Source organism: Pseudophryne corroboree, chromosome 2, assembly GCF_028390025.1.
Source record: "Pseudophryne corroboree isolate aPseCor3 chromosome 2, aPseCor3.hap2, whole genome shotgun sequence".
In the NCBI taxonomy this organism is placed as follows: Eukaryota; Metazoa; Chordata; class Amphibia; order Anura; family Myobatrachidae; genus Pseudophryne; species Pseudophryne corroboree.
The window spans coordinates 1,045,116,837-1,045,136,595 of record NC_086445.1 but is presented as its reverse complement, the minus strand read 5'-3'; the positions used below and the strand labels follow the sequence as shown (position 1 = coordinate 1,045,136,595).

Here is a 19,759-nt window from a genome sequence, read left to right as displayed (position 1 = left end):
AGAGAGGGAGCCTGAGACATGTCACACGCAGCGTTGTATCCTATAATCCGTTGCAGCGTTTACTGTAAAGCAGTAGATTCCCGCGCCAAGTAATGTCACATGACCGGTTTCTATTTATCGTGTAATCAGAAGATTTCTTTTCCAGCCTAAATGTGACTGTAACGTAGGTGACCGTGGAATGACGCGGAAGTAAAGCTGTACCATTGGCTATCGCTTTACGCTGGGACGGCCTCCTATCGGAGCCTGTGTCCCGGCATCTAGCCCTTAATAAATACCCTGAAGCCGCATTCCATATCGCTGTCACCGTCTCTTCTATAGCGCGTCCTAGGAATTTCTATGAGGAACCTCTACTAACACACTGCCCTTATGTCTTGCAGTTGCAGCGCCCCTGACCGCTCACGGAGCTGGTCTCTCTGTACAAGAAGTGGCTGTTCTCAGGGGTCAGGCCTTCGTGATTAAGCCATGTCCAAGGTCCAGAAAACCTTCGTATTGGAGGAAGACGAGGAGGAGGAGGAGGAAGATGCCTCGAACAGCTGCGGAACAGTTGATGATGAAGAAGAGGACGGAGAGCCCAAGGTCTGCCGAGTGTGTGGGGACAGAGCCACGGGCTATCATTTCAACGTCATGTCCTGTGAAGGCTGTAAGGGATTCTTCAGGTAAGTCTAACTAGCCGGGTGTTAACGCCAACCAGATCCTGGCGCTGACACTGGGCATCCCGGTAATAGCTTTAGGACGGTAGGCCCGTGAGCAGAAGACTAGTACACCGGGCACTCAGACCAGGTCCTCAGCGTGTCTTCTCCACATAGGTCCTGATGGAGCTGCGTCTAACGACCCCTAACTTTTCTGAGGAGTACAGGGATAAAGGTGACTTTGCCCGTCTGTCCGTAGGGCTGTGCCATGCCCTGAGTGCCCAGTGGGCACAATGCTTATAGAAGGTGTAATGCTGGTCACAGGTTTCCCTAGAGGACTGCTCTAACCTCTGCCTGATTCATGGTCCCTCCTGTGTCCTGCTGCTGACGGTCTGCCCAGTGTGTGACGGGAAACGTTCCTGAGTGACTGATGTGCAGAAAGGTTCTGGTCCAATGCCCGGTGGGCTACTCAGTAACGAAGGGTTACTCAATGCCGTCACTGATACCCGGGGAACATGAAGCTTCTGTGCCAGTGTATCAAGTGTGAGACTTGGCATATTGGCCGGGGTATCTGTGCCCAGTATCGGGGTATTTCTCTTCTAATTACATTTGTTTCCTCTGACTATGGGGCGGATGTATTAAGCCTGGAGAAGTGATAAAGAAGTGATAAGCGCTAGGTGATAACGCACCAGCCAATCATTACGGGTTGGACTAGTGACAGGAGCGGATGATCACTTATCACTTCTTTATCCCATCCCCAGCCTATATACCCCTGCCCCAATGTCCTGGACACACAGTAGATCTGCGCTGACGCTACACTGGTAACGTGCGATATACTGACACGCGATATCCGGCTTCATTATTCACAGCTGGCCCCTTCCCACCAATCACAGGAAACTGATCACATTCGCTGGGTAACCCGTTAATTAAGCGGCCGTGATGTAGTCCGTTTCTCTCAATTTCTACATCTTGCCCTAAAGCACAGGCGGGGGCAGATACTGAGGGCCTGGTGCAGGGGGCAGATACTGAGGGCCTGGTGCAGGGGGCCGGCGGGGGGCAGATACTGAGGGCCTGGTGCAGGAGGCAGGCGGTGGCAGACTCTGGGGGCCTGGTGCAGGGGGCAGGCGGTGGCAGACAATGAGGGCCCGGTGCAGGGGGCAGGCGGTGGCAGACAATGAGGGCCTGGTGCAGGGGGCAGGTGGTGGCAGACAATGAGGGCCTGGTGCAGGAGGCAGGCGGTGGCAGACAATGAGGGCCCGGTGCAGGGGGCAGGCGGTGGCAGACAATGAGGGCCTGGGGCAGGCGGTGGCAGACAATGAGGGCCCGGTGCAGGGGGCAGGCGGTGGCAGACAATGAGGGCCTGGTGCAGGAGGCAGGCGGTGGCAGACACTGGGGGTCTGGTGCAGGGGGCAGGCGGTGGCAGACAATGAGGGCCCGGTGCAGGGGGCAGGCGGTGGCAGACAATGAGGGCCTGGTGCAGGAGGCAGGCGGTGGCAGACAATGAGGGCCTGGTGCAGGGGGCAGGCGGTGGCAGACAATGAGGGCCTGGTGCAGGAGGCAGGCGGTGGCAGACAATGAGGGCCCGGTGCAGGGGGCAGGCGGTGGCAGACAATGAGGGCCCGGTGCAGGGGGCAGGCGGTGGCAGACAATGAGGGCCCGGTGCAGGGGGCAGGCGGTGGCAGACAATGAGGGCCTGGTGCAGGAGGCAGGCGGTGGCAGACAATGAGGGCCTGGTGCAGGGGGCTGGCGGTGGCAGACACTGAGGCCCTGGGGCAGGTGGTGGCAGACACTGAGGGCCTGGTGCAGGGGGCAGGCGGGGCAGACTCAGAGGGGCTGATGCAGGGGGCAGGTGGTGGCAGTGTCTCGCCCAAGCACCCCCTGTTTTCAGGCGGAGAGACTTAGCTTATCGGTGGGCGTTCCTGAGGTAATGGGGTGGATAACCAGATGCGGGCAGGGTGTAGTCAGTTACTGCATCTGCCCTAGGGTACGTGTATAGCGCGGCTGCAGTGGGCATCTCACCGGGCTGATAATCGGTCGTGGCATTTGTGTAAAGTCACAGACACTGTTTCTGGAAAAAGACGCAGCTGCGACTGCACGCAACTCCTAATCACGCCCTTAATCTGCGCGTGTCACGGAGCGCCTGATTCCAAGAGGGACGCAGTGCCAAAGTTTGCGCAGTTGACAGATTATTTTTTTTTGTACTGCGCTTGTGCCTGTCGCACTGCGCAGGAATTCATTAGCGATGGGATCACAGTAGATGTACGTTATTTGCGTCCACCTCTGTGTTGGGCCCTAGGTGTAGAGTTCCAGTCAGCCCTCGCTGCTCGTTTACACGGTTACAGTAATTAGGCACCAGGCAGATATAATTACACCCTATTAGAGGAGCTGCGTGACTGCGGAGAGTACTGTCCTGTGGTAATGTCACAGTCTCCTCACACATCAGGGCTGTGTCCCTGAGGTAATGACAGCCCAGGCCACCGCCCTGTGCATGTGACCTCCACAGCTCCTGGAAGGAAACCTTGGTAACCAGTAATAGAATAAGGTTCTGTTGGGGGTGGGGGGGGGGGCACAATCCGTGTTTTCTCCGTTAGGTTGCTAGGCAGACGGCTCTCCAATGCTATTGTGCCTCAGATATCACGACCTGGTCCAATTAGCCCGTGAAGAGGATGTCGTGAGGCATTGAGCAGCCATAAGTGAGTCAGTCAGAGGGTGGGCACAACATGGAGGACGCTGGTTGCCAAGGTGACCATAGAGACTCCATTCTATGAGGGCCTGAGAGCACCTGCATAAGGTGCATTAATGCCGCATAATGGAAGTAACGAGCACTTCTGAGAAATCATTACATGTGAGAGCGTGGGATTCCATACAGCCGCACCGCCTCTTCTGTTGTGTCAGTGAATGGCTGCCATTATACTCACGCTCCGAGCCCAATTCAAAGATGGATGCAGACGCATCCGATCGTAGACCATGGGAATGCCCACTTGCAGCGTGTAAGACGGCGCATTTACTGTACATCACTGCGGATTTAAACATGGAGCACCACTGAAACTTCCCCCAAGTCCTGTGGCAGGTGCAGTTTCTCTGTGGGCGACATGGCTCCGGTATGAATGGTCGACCATGTTATGGTCGACAGTCATTAGGTCGACCACTATTGGTCGACATTGACATGGACACATGGTCGACACATGAAAATGGTCGACACATGAAAGGTCGACATATGAAATGGTCGACATGAGTTTTTTTACTTTTTTTGTGACGTTTTTTTGCGTAAAGTGACTGGGAACCCCAATTAGTGCACCGCGTCCCCTCGCATGGCTCGCTTCGCTCGCCATGCTTCGGGCATGGTGCCTTCGCTCCGCTACCGCTTCGCTCGGCACAGATTACTGTTCCAATCGTAGTCCATGTGGATCGTAAAGTATGGAAAAGTTCCCCAAAAGAAAAAAAAGTAAAAAAACTCATGCCGACCTTTTAATGTGTCGACTTTTCATGTGTCGACCATTTTCATGTGTCGACCATGTGTCCATGTCGACCATGTCAATGTCGACCAATAGTGGTCAACCTAATGACTGTCGACCATAACATGGTCGACCATGTGAACGGATACCGGTCGACATGCGGGCGTCAGTTTCACCACACACCCCTGTTACCTCCCAGGATCACCCACTATAATTCTCACACCCTGCGTGCGATTCCGTGCACAGAAAATATGGATGCACAACAGACATAGGTCAGCTGCTGCACACCGTCACTGCGAGGGTCATTCCGAGTTGTTCGCTCGTTGACGATTTTTGCAACTGAGCGATTAAGGCAAAAACGCGCATGCGAATGGTACGCAGTGCGCATGCGGTAAGTATTTTAGCTCAAAACTTAGTAGATTTACTCATGTACGAACGAATTTCCATCGTTGAAGTGATCGGAGTGTGATTGACAGGATGTGGGTATTTCTGGGCGGAAACTGGACGTTTTATGGGAGTGTGCGGAAAAACGCAGGTGTGCCAGGATAGAACGCGGGAGTGTCTGGAGAAACGGGGGAGTGTCTGGCCGAACGCAGGGCGCTTTTGTGACGTCAAACCAGGAATGAAACTGACTGAGGTGATCGCAGTGTAGGAGTAAGTCTGGAGCTACTCAGAAACTGCTAAGAATTATTTAATCGCAATTCTGCTAAGCTAAGATTCACTCCCAGAGGGCGGCGGCTTAGCGTGTGCAATGCAGCTAAAAGCAGCTAGCGAGCGAACAACTCGGAATCACCCCCCTGCATCCTTCCCTGATTCAGGCGCTCAGAGTGGTTTTTGGGTCTTATTCAGGTTTGTTAGCAAAGTACAAAAAGCTCTCTAATGGGCAAAACCATGTGAAGTGCAGGTGGGGCAGATGTAAAATGTGCAAAGAGAGTTAGATTTGGGTGGGGTGTGTAAAAACTGAAATCTAAATTGCAGTGTAGAAATAAAGCAGCCAGTATTTACCCTGCACAGAAACAATATAACCAGAGACGGCCTTAGGCATAGGCAAACTAGGCAATTGCCTAGGGCATTTGGTATGCTTAGGGGCACCAGCAGCTTCTGCTGATTAAAATGATATGCGGCATGCCTATATTCTGTGTGTGACTGCGGCTGTATCTGCATACGAAATGCTATGTTACAGTGTATTCCTGAAAATCACTGTACTATAGCATTTCATATGCAGATACAGCCGCAGTTGCACACAGAATATAGGCATGCTGCATATCATTTTAATCAGCAGAAGCTGCTTGTGCATCCTAGCCACATAGTAATGCAAATAATATGATGCATTTTCATAAACAAAAGGCACCCGACGTTAGCAGAGCTGCCATCTGACTCATGCCAGGCATCTCCTGCAGAACCAGTGGCGGTGCTAGGGGGCACCAGCCAAAATCTTGCCTAGGGCATCATATTGGTTAGGGCCGGCTCTGAATATAACCCACCCAAATCTAACGTTCTCTGCACATGTTACAACTGCCCCACCTGCACTGCACATGTTACATCTGCCCCACCTGCACTGCACATGTTACATCTGCCCCCCCCCCCCCCCCCCCCTGCAGTGCAGCATGGTTCTGCTCACTAGTGTGCTTTCTTTTGGTTTGCTAACAAACCTGAATTCCCCCCTTTACCTTGTAACAAATCACCTACTATATATTGCCGACCTTCACATTTGGAGAAGGATTTTATAGTGGCGTCCGGAGGATGGATTCCTATAGGGAAATGACGTTTATTTTGCAGATAGTACTGATTATAGCACATTGCGTGTTCTGGTTTGATCAGACGGCAGGTGTACAAAGCGTGCGACTTCCGCCACTGATAGACGAGATGCGTTACTACCATACCTCACCACTCAGAACGCACACCGGGCGTGTTATTAATGAGCATTGTGTATGATAAATGCTGGATTTGTACCATGTTACTGAAAGGCGCATGCGGCGGCTTTAGAGCGCGCAGATCTGCAGGTTGATCAAATTCTTCCCCTGGAGTTTAGCGTTAGCACCAAAAATCTTATCAATTCTAAATGGTCCCCATTGCAGACAGAGGGGCGAGACCTGACATTGAGGGGACGGAGAGATTTACCCTGACGGTGCTGCTAGGGCATCGGTGTCAGCTGTGTGCACCACGTATGGCAGGGCAGCCTCACCTGTGACCGGCCTTCCCTTTATCAGGTGTTGTTGTTTCTCCAAGGGTAAGACGGGTATCGTACAGGGGTACGGAGGTCACTCAGCAAGGCCGCTGTCTGGGAAGGCTGCATAAGGCTGGGGGAAGGAAGGTGCAAGGGTCTGCTGGGGGACGGAGCTGATTATGCTGCACAGGAGCCTGGTCATACAGAGGTAATCGGCAGCCAGGTGTAGCGTGGTGGGGGAGGGGAGAGGTGTGTGCCTTTTTTTATTTCTTTTTGAGAATCCCATTGAAGTGAAATGGAGGACAGTCTGTGAGGTATTGGAGGCTGAGCTAAAGGTTACCTGGGAAATGCTCCCATCTGACTCTGCTATTCTACGGGTCCCCTTGGCCCAAATATATTAAGTCTTAAAAAGTGATAGTGTAGACGGAAGAGAGATAAAGTATCAGCCAGTCACTGTCATTTTTCAAACGCAGCCTGTGACGTGACGGGAGCTGATTGGCTGCTACTTTATCTCTCTTTATCCGTCTCCACTTTATCTCTTGTTACAGCTCAATACATTTGGGCCCCGGGCCCTTATTAGTTCCGTTCCCAGCATTCTCTCACAGGAGTCCTTGTTGCGGAGCCCTGCGAGTATTGAATGCTCTGTCCGGCTCTGCACACACAGAGCAGCGTTTCCCAGCCGGTAGAGGGCTCTTCCTCGGTCTGTGTTACCGTTGTTAGCAGCCGCTGCGTCTCTGCACTGGGGGTACATGTCCTACAAATAGGAGACTCCGGAATTGCAGTCCGGTCACCAGATCCTAGTGTTCCCGTCTGGCGTCCTTTACTGCGAGAGAGCATAATGCGCTGTACACAACGGGAAGGCCATTCTTTTAGATCAGCGTCTTTCTCATTGGTCGTGCTTTGCCCACCCTGTGACCCATTGGGGCGAATCCTGACTGGCTTACGCGTGGAGCCGGAATACGTTCCAGGGCCCCTTGAGTTCCTAGTCAGTGCTTCCATCATCACTACGCCCGGTTCACGCACACTTTCACTGCAAATACCAGAATCCGCCCCGTGTATGCATGTGTCAGCCTATGCCGCCCAGTGGTTTCACGGCGCATTCAATGGCGCCGACTTCTATTTATTTGGTGCATGCGCAGTATGATGAAAACCACAGGACCAGTCCGTATTGCCACTTACATCCCATTCTGCTCCACCATGTGTTACTGGGACTTAGAGATTGTACTGTAGAATATAGTAACAGGTCTAGAAATATTTGAATTGTTTGTTAAATAGTTAAAAATTCATTGATTTCAGATAACCGCAAATTACTCGCAGCCATGTGTAACGCCATGCTGCTCTGCAGGCAGAGCCGGCCCTAACCAATATGATGCCCTAGGCAAGATTTTGGCTGGTGCCCCCTAGCACCACTGCTGGTTCCGCCTCTGACCTTGCACCTCTTTCCCAGCACCATCACCCCTCACCCATAGCAGTCCTTTTTTCTTTGTTTTTCTACCCCCTGTAATTTAAATAAGAACAGTTCGCACATTCGGCGCACAGCCCAAAAAGGTATGTGTTTTTGCTGGCAAGGGGCATGGCCACACAATAGTACCCCCAATTCAAATTATGCCTCAGAGTAGTGCAACTTTATTCACGTTTTATCATGTGATAGTGTCCCTTATTCACATTACATCAGAGTGTAGTACCACTTTACCTTATATACATTACTTCTCACAGTAGTGCCCCTTATTCACATAACATCATACTGAATTGCTCCTTATTCACATTACACCACACCCTATTGCTCCTTATTCACATTACACCACATCCTATTGCTCCTTATTCACATTACACCACACCATATTGCTCTTTATTCACATTACACCACACCATATTGCTCCTTATTCACATTACACCACACCATATTGCTCCTTATTCACATTACAACACACCATATTGCTCCTTATTCACATTACACCACACCATATTGCTCCTTATTCACATTACACCACACCATATTGCTCCTTATTCACATTACACCACACCATATTGCTCTTTATTCTCATTACACCACACCATATTGCTCCTTATTCACATTACACCACACCATATTGCTCCTTATTCACATTACACCACACCATATTGCTCCTTATTCACATTACACCACACCATATTGCTCCTTATTCACATTACACCACACCATATTGCTCCTTATTCACATTACACCACACCATATTGCTCCTTATTCACATTACACCACACCATATTGCTCCTTATTCACATTACACTACACCATATTGCTCTTTATTCACATTACACCACACCATATTGCTCTTTATTCACATTACACCACACCATATTGCCCCTTATTCACATTACACCACACCATATTGCTCCTTATTCACATTACAACACACCATATTGCTCCTTATTCACATTACACCACACCATATTTCTCCTTATTCCTATTACACCACACAGTAGTGCCCTTTCTATACGTTACGCCACACAGTAGAGCACCTTATACACATAATACCACACATTGGTAATGCATTTATACACATAATACCACACAGTAATGCCCCTTACACATATGACACACATTATTAATGTCCTTATAAACATAATGCGCCTTACACATTATGCCAACCCTTATTAATGTCCTTATAAACATAATTTCCCTTACACACATGCCGCACATTATTAGTGCCCTTATACACGTAATGACACACATAGTGCACCTTACACATATGTTACACATTATTAATGACCGTATACACATAATGACACACACAGTTCCTGGCGTGAGTCAGCTGGCAGCTCTGCTAATGGCCGGTGCTTATTTTTTTACGGAAATGCATCTTATTTGCATTGCTATGTGGCTAGGATGCACAAGCATCTTCTGCTGATTAAAATGATATGCAGCATGCCTATATACTGTGTGAGACTGCGGCTGTATCTGCATATGAAATGCTGCACACAGAATATAGGCATGCCGCATATCATTTTAATCAGCAGAAGCTGCTTGTGCATACCAGATGCCCTAGGCAATTGCCTAGTTTGCCTATGCCTAGGGCTGGCCCTGCTGCACCGCAGGGGGGCAGATGTAACATGTGCAGAGAGTTAGGTGTGGGAGGGGTGTGTCCTAGCTCGGATCTACATTGCAGTGTGAGAATAAAGCTGCCCAGCATGTGTGGGCTACATGCAGAAGCAGCCAGTAACTGAGCACCTGGGTAACACCATGCTGCACTGCAGAGGGCAGATGTAACATGTGCAGAGAGTTAGGTGTGGGAGAGGCGTGTCCTAGCTCAGAGCTGCATTGCAGTGTGAGAATAAAGCTGCCCAGCATGTGTGGACTGCATGCAGAAGCAGCCAGTAACTGAGCACCTGGGTACACCTTGCTGCACTGCAGGGGGCAGATGTAACATGTGCAGAGAGTTAGGTGTGGGAGGGGCGTGTCCTAGCTCAGAGCTACATTGCAGTGTGAGAATAAAGTTGCCCAGCATGTGTGGGCTACATGCAGAAGCAGCCAGTAACTGAGCACCTGGGTAACATAATGCTGCACTGCAGGGGGGGCAGATGTAACGTGCAGAGAGTTAGGTGTGGGAGGGACGTGTCATAGCTCAGAGCTACATTGCAGTGTGAGGATAAAGCTGCCCAGCATGTGTGGGCTACACGCAGAAGCAGCCAGTAACGGTGCCCCTGGGTAACACCATCCTGCACTGCAGGGGGGCAGTTGTAACATGTGCAGAGAGTTAGATGTGGGAGGGGCATGTCCTAGCTCAGATCTACATTGCAGTGTGAGAATAAAGCTGCCAGCATGTGTGGACTACATGCAGAAGTATCCAGTAACTGAACACCTGGGTAACACCATGCAGCACTGCAGGGGGCTGATGTAACATATGCAGAGAGTTAGGTGTGGGAGTGCGTGTCCGTGCTCAGATCTACATTGCAGTGTGAGAATAAAGCTGCCCAGCATGTGTGGGCTACATGCAGAAGCAGTCAGTATTTACCCTGCATGCAGACATTATACATGTATTTGCACCCCTTGTATTGTAGAATGGTTATTTGTAACTCGGAATTCGGCCCATTGTCACAATATTGGCCAGAAGCATGTTCCATAATATGATATAATAAGGCTACAATAATGACAGCTGTTCCTACATCTGCCTGCTGTCCATGTGTATTCCCGATGCGCAACAGGCAATAACATGATTGTCTGGGCTGCCCATCTGACACTTCGGACAATCCATTCCCCCCCATTTCAGGCAGGTCATGTGATCTTGTGTCTTCCAGGCGCACAATTAAACGGAACTTGCGGCTCAGCTGCCCTTTCCAGAACTCATGCGTCATCAACAAGAATAACCGCCGACACTGTCAGGCCTGCCGACTGAAGAAATGCCTGGACTTCGGGATGAAGAGGGAGCGTGAGTTCTTACAGAAATTTCTGGTTATCCCTGACCCCTGAGAGTTCTTTCCTCCGAGTCATTATAAATAGGATGATACCGGAGCAGGGTGGTTTCTCAACGATCCTCATTTCATGAAGCTGAACAGTTGACGATTGTGGCCAAAAAATGTAAAAACCTTCATTGGCACGTGATTGTATAATAAGATCATATATAAGCAGCTGTGAAAAGGAGGAAGCAAACCTAACCCTGAAGAAGTTACTACTTATGATGAAACGCATAAGAGTGTTACATAGTATTTGTTGTTTTTAAAGTTAATAACACTGATGCAGGAATTTGTAATTTGTAATACAGATATTTTTAAGACCTGTCATAACATATAGCACTATACACTCTATTTGTTATAATGACTTCTCTGGGCCTACATAGAGCGCCAAAAACAATGAGCAAATCTTCCCTATAGATAGTGATTCCCTTGTAGATGCAGAATTGATGAGAATTAAAATCTAATGTTCTTCATCTGTCTCTGCCACGTTTAGGTGACGTAGAATAGGTGAGGAAGGTAGGCCCCCATGTATGTTGGTAACCTTCTGTCTTTTGCTTGCAGTGATCATGTCTGACGAGGCGGTGAGGCTCAGGCGTTCTCTCATTAAGAAGAAGCAGAAGTTAGCGCAGTCACCAGCCTCGTCTCCCCTCACCAGCCTGACAGAGGAGCAGCAGACAGTGGTGGAACATCTCAGAGAAGCGCACAAAAAAACCTTTGACTACAGCTTCACATACTTCAGGAACTTCCGGGTACCAGTCTGAGAGAGAGAGGGAGGCGGCCTGCATGTGTGGAGAGGGTGGGATCGGTGCATCTAATGAGATGAGTTAGTCTGTGCTGCCTGTAGTTGGGCCAGTGACCATGTTACATCGGGATGAGGGTGGTGGCAGTGCATGGAATGGGGATGAGTTAGTCCGTGCTGTCTGTAGTTGTAGTGTTGCAGGAGATACGGGCAGTGACCATGTTAGATGTGGAGAGGGTGGTGGCAGTGCATGGATTGAGGATGAGTTAGTCCGTGCTGTCTATAGTTGTAGTGTTGTAGTAGATATGGGCAGTGACCATGTTAGATGAGGAGAGGGTGTTGGCAGTGCATGGAATGGGGATGAGTTAGTCCGTGCTGTCTGTAGTTGTAGTGTTGCAGTAGATATGGGCAGTGACCATGTTAGATGTGGAGAGGGTGGTGGCAGTGCATGGATTGAGGATGAGTTTGTCCGTGCTGTCTGTAATTGTAGTGTTGCAGGAGATACGGGCAGTGACCATGTTAGATGTGGAGAGGGTGTTGGCAGTGCATGGAATGGGGATGAGTTAGTCCGTGCTGTCTGCAGTTGTAGTGTTGCAGGAGATAGGGGTAGTGATCATGTTAGATGAGGAGAGGGTGTTGGCAGTGCATGGAATGGGGATGAGTTAGTCCGTGCTGTCTGTAGTTGTAGTGTTGCAGGAGATAGGGGCAGTGACCATGTTAGATGGGGAGAGGGTGTTGGCAATGCATGGAATGGGGATGAGTTAGTCCGTGCTGTCTGTAGTTGTAGTGTTGCAGGAGAGACATGCAGATACCATGTTAGATGTGGAGAGGGTGGTGGCTGTGCATGGAATGGGGATGTTAGTCCCTGCTGTCTGTAGATGTAGTGTTGCAGGAGATAGGGGCAGTGACCATGTTAGATGAGGAGAGGGTGTTGGCAGTGCATGGAATGGGGATGAGTTAGTCCGTGCTGTCTGTAGTTGTAGTGTTGCAGGAGATAGGGGCAGTGACCATGTTAGATGAGGAGAGGGTGTTGGCAGTGCATGGAATGGGGATGAGTTAGTCCGTGCTGTCTGTAGTTGTAGTGTTGCAGTAGATATGGGCAGTGACCATGTTAGATGTGGAGAGGGTGGTAGCAGTGCATGTATTGAGGATGAGTTTGTCCGTGCTGTCTGTAATTGTAGTGTTGCAGGAGATACGGGCAGTGACCATGTTAGATGTGGAGAGGGTGTTGGCAGTGCATGGAATGGGGATGGGTTAGTCTGTGCCGTCTGTAGTTGTAGTGTTGCAGGAGATAGGGGCAGTGACCATGTTAGATGGGGAGAGGGTGTTGGCAACGCATGGAATGGTGATGAGTTAGTCCGTGCTGTCTGTAGTTGTAGTGTTGCAGGAGATACATGCAGTGACCATGTTAGATGTGGAGAGGGTGGTGGCAGTGCATGGAATGGGGATGAGTTAGTCCCTGCTGTCTGCAGTTGTAGTGTTGCAGGAGATACATGCAGTGACCATGTTAGATGTGGAGAGGGTGGTGGCAGTGCATGGAATGGGGATGAGTTAGTCCGTGCTGTCTGTAGTTGTAGTGTTGCAGGAGATAGGGGCAGTGACCATGTTAGATGGGGAGATGGTGGTTGGAGTGCATGGAATGGGGATGAGTTAGTCTGTGCTGTCTGCAGTTGTAGTGTTGCAGGAGATATGGCTTAGTGACCATGTTAGATGGGGAGATGGTGGTGGCAGTGCATGGAATGGGGATGAGTTAGTCTGTGCTGTCTGTAGGTTGTAGTGTTGCAGTAGATACGGGCAGTGACCATGTTAGATGTGGAGAGAGTGGTGGCAGTGCATGGAATGGGGATGAGTTAGTCCCTGCTGTCTGTAGTTGTAGTGTTGCAGGAGATACATGCAGTGACCATGTTAGTTGGGGAGAGGGTGTTGGCAGTGCATGGAATGGGGATGGGTTAGTCTGTGCTGTCTGTATCTGTAGTGTTGCAGGAGATACGTGCAGTGAGCATGTTAGATGTGGAGAGGGTTTTGGCAGTGCATGGAATGGGGATGAGTTGGTCTGTGCTGTCTGTAGTTGTAGTGTTGCAGGAGATACAGGCAGTGACCATGTTAGATGGGGAAAGGGTGGTGGCAGTGCATGGATTTGGGATGAGTTAGTCCGTGCGGTCTGTAGTTGTAGTGTTGCAGGAGATATGGTCAGTGACCATATTAGATGGGGAGAGGGTGTTGGCAGTGCATGGAATGGGGATGGGTTAGTCTGTGCTGTCTGTATCTGTAGTGTTGCAGGAGATACGTGCAGTGAGCATGTTAGATGTGGAGAGGGTGTTGGCAATGCATGGAATGGGGATGAGTTAGTCTGTGCTGTCTGTATTTGTAGTGTTGCAGGAGATACAGGCAGTGACCATGTTAGATGGGGAAAGGGTGGTGGCAGTGCATGGATTGGGGATGAGTTAGTCCGTGCGGTCTGTAGTTGTAGTGTTGCAGGAGATATGGTCAGTGACCATGTTAGATGGGGAGAGGGTGTTGGCAGTGCATGGAATGGGGAAGGGTTAGTCTGTGCTGTCTGTATCTGTAGTGTTGCAGGAGATACGGTCAGTGACCATGTTAGATGGGGAGAGGGTGGTGGCAGTGCATGGAATGGGGATGAGTTAGTCCGTGCTGTCTGTAGTTGTAGTGTTGCAGGAGATACGGTCAGTGACCATGTTAGATGGGGAGAGGGTGTTGGCAATGCATGGAATGGGGATGAGTTAGTCCGTGCTGTCTGTAGTTGTAGTGTTGCAGGAGATACGGTCAGTGACCATGTTAGATGGGATGAGGGTGGTGGCAGTGCATGGAATGGGGATGAGTTAGTCCGTGCTATGTGTAGTTGTAGTGTTGCAGGAGATACGGACAGTGAGCATAATAGATGTGGAGAGGGTGTTGGCAGTGCATGGAATGGGGATGAGTTAGTCTGCGCTGTCTGCAGTTGTAGTGTTACAGGAGATACGGTCAGTGAGCATGTTAGATGTGGGGAGGGTGGTGGCAGTGCATGGATTGGGGATGAGTTAGTCCGTGCTGTCTGTAGTTGTAGTGTTGCAGGAGATAGGGGCAGTGACCATGTTAGATGGGGAGATGGTGTTGGCAGTGCATGGAATGGGGATGAGTTAGTCTGCGCTGTCTGCAGTTGTAGTGTTACAGGAGATACGGTCAGTGAGCATGTTAGATGTGGGGAGGGTGGTGGCAGTGCATGGATTGGGGATGAGTTTGTCCGTGCTGTCTGTAATTGTAGTGTTGCAGGAGATACGGGCAGTGACCATGTTAGATGAGGAGAGGGTGTTGGCAGTGCATGGAATGGGGATGAGTTAGTCTGTGCTGTCTGTAGTTGTAGTGTTGCAGTAGATATGGGCAGTGACCATGTTAGATGGGGAGATGGTGGTGGCAGTGCATGGAATGGGGATGAGTTAGTCTGCGCTGTCTGTAGTTGTAGTGTTGCATGAGATACGGTCAGTGACCATGTTAGATGGGGAGATGGTGGTGGCAGTGCATGGAATGGGGATGAGTTAGTCTGCGCTGTCTGCAGTTGTAGTGTTACAGGAGATACGGTCAGTGAGCATGTTAGATGTGGGGAGGGTGGTGGCAGTGCATGGAATGGGGATGAGTTAGTCCGTGCTGTCTGTAGGTTGTAGTGTTGCAGTAGATACGGACAGTGACCATGTTAGATGTGGAGAGGGTGGTGGCAGTGCATGGAATGGGGATGAGTTAGTCCCTGCTGTCTGTAGTTGTAGTGTTGCAGTAGATATGGGCAGTGACCATGTTAGATGGGGAGATGGTGGTGGCAGTGCATGGAATGGGGATGAGTTAGTCTGCGCTGTCTGCAGTTGTAGTGTTGCAGGAGATACGGGCAGTGACCATATTAGATGTGGAGAGGGTGGTGGCAGTGCATGGAATAGGGATGAGTTAGTCTGCGCTGTCTGCAGTTGTAGTGTTGCAGGAGATACGGGCAGTGACCATATTCTTTGTTAGTATAACATCACCATCTAATAATTACCGTGAACTCACGATAGTAGATATTTGGTAACATTAGAAGGTAACTGAATGCAGTGCTGTAACTAGACATTAGCATCTGCAGTCCCCCCCCCCCCCCCCAACATATGTAAAATAGGGCAAGCGCGCACCGTAGATATAGGGGCGTGGCTTCACGGGGAAGGTGCGTGTCTGCAAAATAATACCAATTCGTATTACGCTGTACAGTAGTCTCCATTATTCAAATTACACCGCACAATAGCGCCATTCACACACGTTACCCATGTAGAGACCCTGTCACACATTACGCCGGGTAAAGACCCTGTGTCACATTACGCCAGGTAAAGACCCTGTGTCACATTACGCCAGGTAGAGCCCCTATCACACATTACACCAGGTAAAGACCCTGTCACACATTACGCCAGGTAGAGCCCCTATCACACATTACACCAGGTAGAGACCCTGTCACACATTACACCAGGTAGAGCCCCTGTTACACATTACACCAGGTAGAGACCCCTGTCACACATTACACCAGGTAGAGCCCCTATCATACATTACACCAGGTAGAGACCCTATTACACATTACACCAGGTAGAGACCCTATTACACATTACACCAGGTAGAGACCCTATTACACATTACACCAGGTAGAGCCCCTATCATACATTACACCAGGTAGATCCCCTATCACACATTACGCCAGGTAGAGCCCCTATCACACATTACACCAGGTAGAGACCCTGTCACACATTACACCAGGTAGAGCCCCTGTTACACATTACACCAGGTAGAGACCCTGTCACACATTACACCAGGTAGAGACCCTGTCACACATTACACCAGGTAGAGTCCCTGTCACACATTACACCAGGTAGAGCCCCTGTTACACATTACACCAGGTAGAGCCCCTGTTACACATTACACCAGGTAGAGCCCCTGTTACACATTACACCAGGTAGAGTCCCCTGTCACACATTACGTCAGGTAGAGTCCCCTGTCACACATTACACCAGGTAGAGCCCCTGTCACACATTACACCAGGTAGAGACCCTGTCACACATTACACCAGGTAGATCCCCTATCACACATTACGCCAGGTAGAGACCCTGTCACACATTACGTCAGGTAGAGTCCCCTGTCACACATTACGCCAGGTAGAGTCCCTATCACACATTACACCAGGTAGAGACCCTGTCACACATTACACCAGGCAGAGTCCCTATCACACATTACACCAGGTAGAGTCCCTATCACACATTACACCAGGTAGAGTCCCTATCACACATTACACCAGGTAGAGTCCCTATCACACATTACACCAGGTAGAGTCCCTATCACACATTACACCAGGTAGAGACCCTGTCACACATTACACCAGGCAGAGTCCCTATCACACATTACACCAGGCAGAGTCCCTATCACACATTACACCTGGTAGAGTCCCTATCACACATTACACCAGGTAGAGTCCCTATCACACATTACACCAGGTAGAGCCCCTGTCACACATTACACCAGGTAGAGCCCCTATCACACATTACACCAGGTAGAGGCCCTGTCACACATTACACCAGGTAGAGGCCCTGTCACACATTACACCAGGTAGAGACCCTGTCACACATTACACCAGGTAGAGACCCTATCACACATTACACCAGGTAGAGACCCTGTCACACATTACACCAGGTAGAGCCCCTATCACACATTACACCAGGTAGAGACCCTGTCACACATTACATCAGGTAGAGCCCCTATCACACATTACGCCAGGTAGAGCCCCTGTCACACATTACACCAGGTAGATCCCCTATCACACATTACGCCAGGTAGATCCCCTATCACACATTACACCAGGTAGATCCCCTATCATACATTACACCAGGTAGATCCCCTATCACACATTGCACCAGGTAGAGACCCTGTCACACATTACACCAGGTAGATCCCCTATCACACATTACGCCAGGTAGATCCCCTATCACACATTGCACCAGGTAGAGACCCTGTCACACATTACACCAGGTAGAGCCCCTATCACGCATTACACCAGGTAGAGTCCCCTGTCACACATTACACCAGGTAGAGTCCCCTGTCGCACATTACACCAGGTAGAGCCCCTGATACACATTACACCAGGTAGAGACCCTGTCACACATTACACCAGGTAGAGCCCCTATCACACATTACGCCAGGTAGATCCCCTATCACACATTACGCCAGGTAGATCCCCTATCACACATTACGCCAGGTAGATCCCCTATCACACATTACACCAGGAAGATCCCCTATCACACATTACACCAGGTAGATCCCCTATCACACATTACACCAGGTAGAGTCCCTATTACACATTACACCAGGTAAAGTCCCTATTACACATTACACCAAGTAGAGCTCCTTTTACACATTACACCAGGTAGAGTCACTATTACACATTACACCAGGTAAAGTCCCTATTACACATTACACCAAGTAGAGCTCCTTTTACACAGTACGGAAGGTAGAGTCCCCTTTTACACTTTACGGCAGCAGAGACCCCATTTCTACACATTAGGCGGGCAGAGTCCTCTTTCTATACATTACATAAAGTGTCATATGCCACATTACATGCCCAGTAAGATAACCCCTGTGTTGCACCTAGACAGCTGTTCCAGGCAGGGTCCCAGGAGGAGGAGGGCAGACTCACCTGAGTGCAGAACGCTTTCGGTGCCCGTGTCTGAGAGGGGGTTTCCCCTCTGTGCATGCTTGGGTGGAACTAAAAGACCCATAATGCATTACAGCTTGCAAGTCCCCGGCTGCCCACTGCTGAGCTAGTGCATGCTCACCTCTCCACTCCGCTCTTCAGGTCCGGATCCGCACTAGGTAATTCTCCTCCCTGAAACGCTGCACCACTTTCTTCGTCTTCATGTTACCCGGCCTCCTGTTGCTACGGGGAGGAGGCGGCTCCAGCTCACACCCACCAGGCTGCAGTTCCTGCACCGCAATATATGTAAGCCGATCCTGATAGTAAACTCTTCACAGAGGGGATCATCTTGTGTGTGCTGCAGGGCCAGGGCGACTGCTTAGGTCGCATAGCAGTAAATCCGCCAACGTCCCCCGTCTGGCCGCCGTCTCCTGGCTGTCACATTTCTCTGCTGAGTCGGCTGCATTGCACAGGAGACAAGCGTGAGGCTGCCCCGGCCGGCACCCGGCAGCTGTGCAATTACAGCGCTGCCAGGGCCGGAAGTATTGAACCAGGTAGCCGGGAGCTGTAATAATTGTGGGGCCCGGCCCCATGTATGTGCCGGAGGATGCGCCATTAGTGGAGCTGTGCTTGTGTGCAATGCACCGCTGGCACACACCTAGTTACGGCCCTGTCTGAATGTATGGAGAGATAAGGCATAGACAATAAATGGCTTATTCCTGTATATATGTAACATACTGTGCTATATTATCCTGTGTTCCCAGCCAATCAGGCGGCATCCGGAACCAGCAGACCTCAACCACGAGACCTGTTCCAGCATCTACCTGATGTTACCTCATATGTCTGACCTCTTGACCTACATGATCAAGGGCATCATCAATTTTGCCAAAATAATTCCCTATTTCAGGTACAGCAGTGTGCACATTATATGTTACCCCGTCAGTATTGTTTGCACTGGGCTAGTCCGGGCTCCTCACCCTGCAGCCCTGCCACTCCAGCCCCTAGCCCGGGTGATCCCTGTGTGGCTGCAGTTACAGGGTGGTCCCCGTATGTGCTCACGTGTGTTACCTGCATTTCTTGTGTCAGGGATCTGAGCATCGAGGACCAGATCGCTCTGCTGAAAGGCAGCGCCTTAGAGCTGTGTCTGATCCGCTTCAACACCGTGTTCGACTGCGAGACGCGCACCTGGGCGTGTGGGAATATCACCTATAATGTGGACGATATCGCCATGGGTGAGTCTGAGAGCGTAATACAGAGATGTGCGCCATCCTTACTTATATTAGTTTATTGATACTTTAGGTGTAATTGATACTACTATAGCCCTACCTAATGTTGCTGTATTCTCTGCCTGTCCCTGTGGTCTTCTACTCCTGCTTCCTCACCCTTCTACCTTTCCGGCCTTGGTGCCCCTCTATCTCTGTCATGCCTCTCCCTGTCCATATCAGCCCATATCCCTACCTTCATTCAGCCAATTCTCCTTCTTCCTCCGCTACTACCTCCTCACCTGCCCATGTTCCTCTCCCCCCATCTCTCATTTCTCCCCTCCTCTTCCCCAAAATACAATTTCTCTATCGTCCTAGTGGATGCTGGGGTTCCTGAAAGGACCATGGGGAATAGCGGCTCCGCAGGAGACAGGGCACAAAAAGTAAAGCTTTA

The 19,759-nt window shown here is 50.2% G+C and overlaps 1 protein-coding gene across 1 annotated transcript in view; it reads left to right on the top strand.

Annotated features, from left to right (window-relative positions):
- Window positions 1-382: 382 nt before the first annotated feature.
- The window catches only part of NR1I2 (nuclear receptor subfamily 1 group I member 2), a 47,207-nt gene continuing 27,830 nt past the window's right edge, over window positions 383-19,759 (top strand). Inside the window, exons 1-5 of the mRNA XM_063956860.1 lie at window positions 383-656; window positions 10,527-10,657; window positions 11,244-11,431; window positions 18,868-19,010; window positions 19,190-19,335. Coding sequence (XP_063812930.1) covers window positions 463-656; window positions 10,527-10,657; window positions 11,244-11,431; window positions 18,868-19,010; window positions 19,190-19,335 — 802 coding nt within the window. The 5' untranslated portion in view covers window positions 383-462. The remainder of the gene's footprint in view (window positions 657-10,526; window positions 10,658-11,243; window positions 11,432-18,867; window positions 19,011-19,189; window positions 19,336-19,759) is intronic.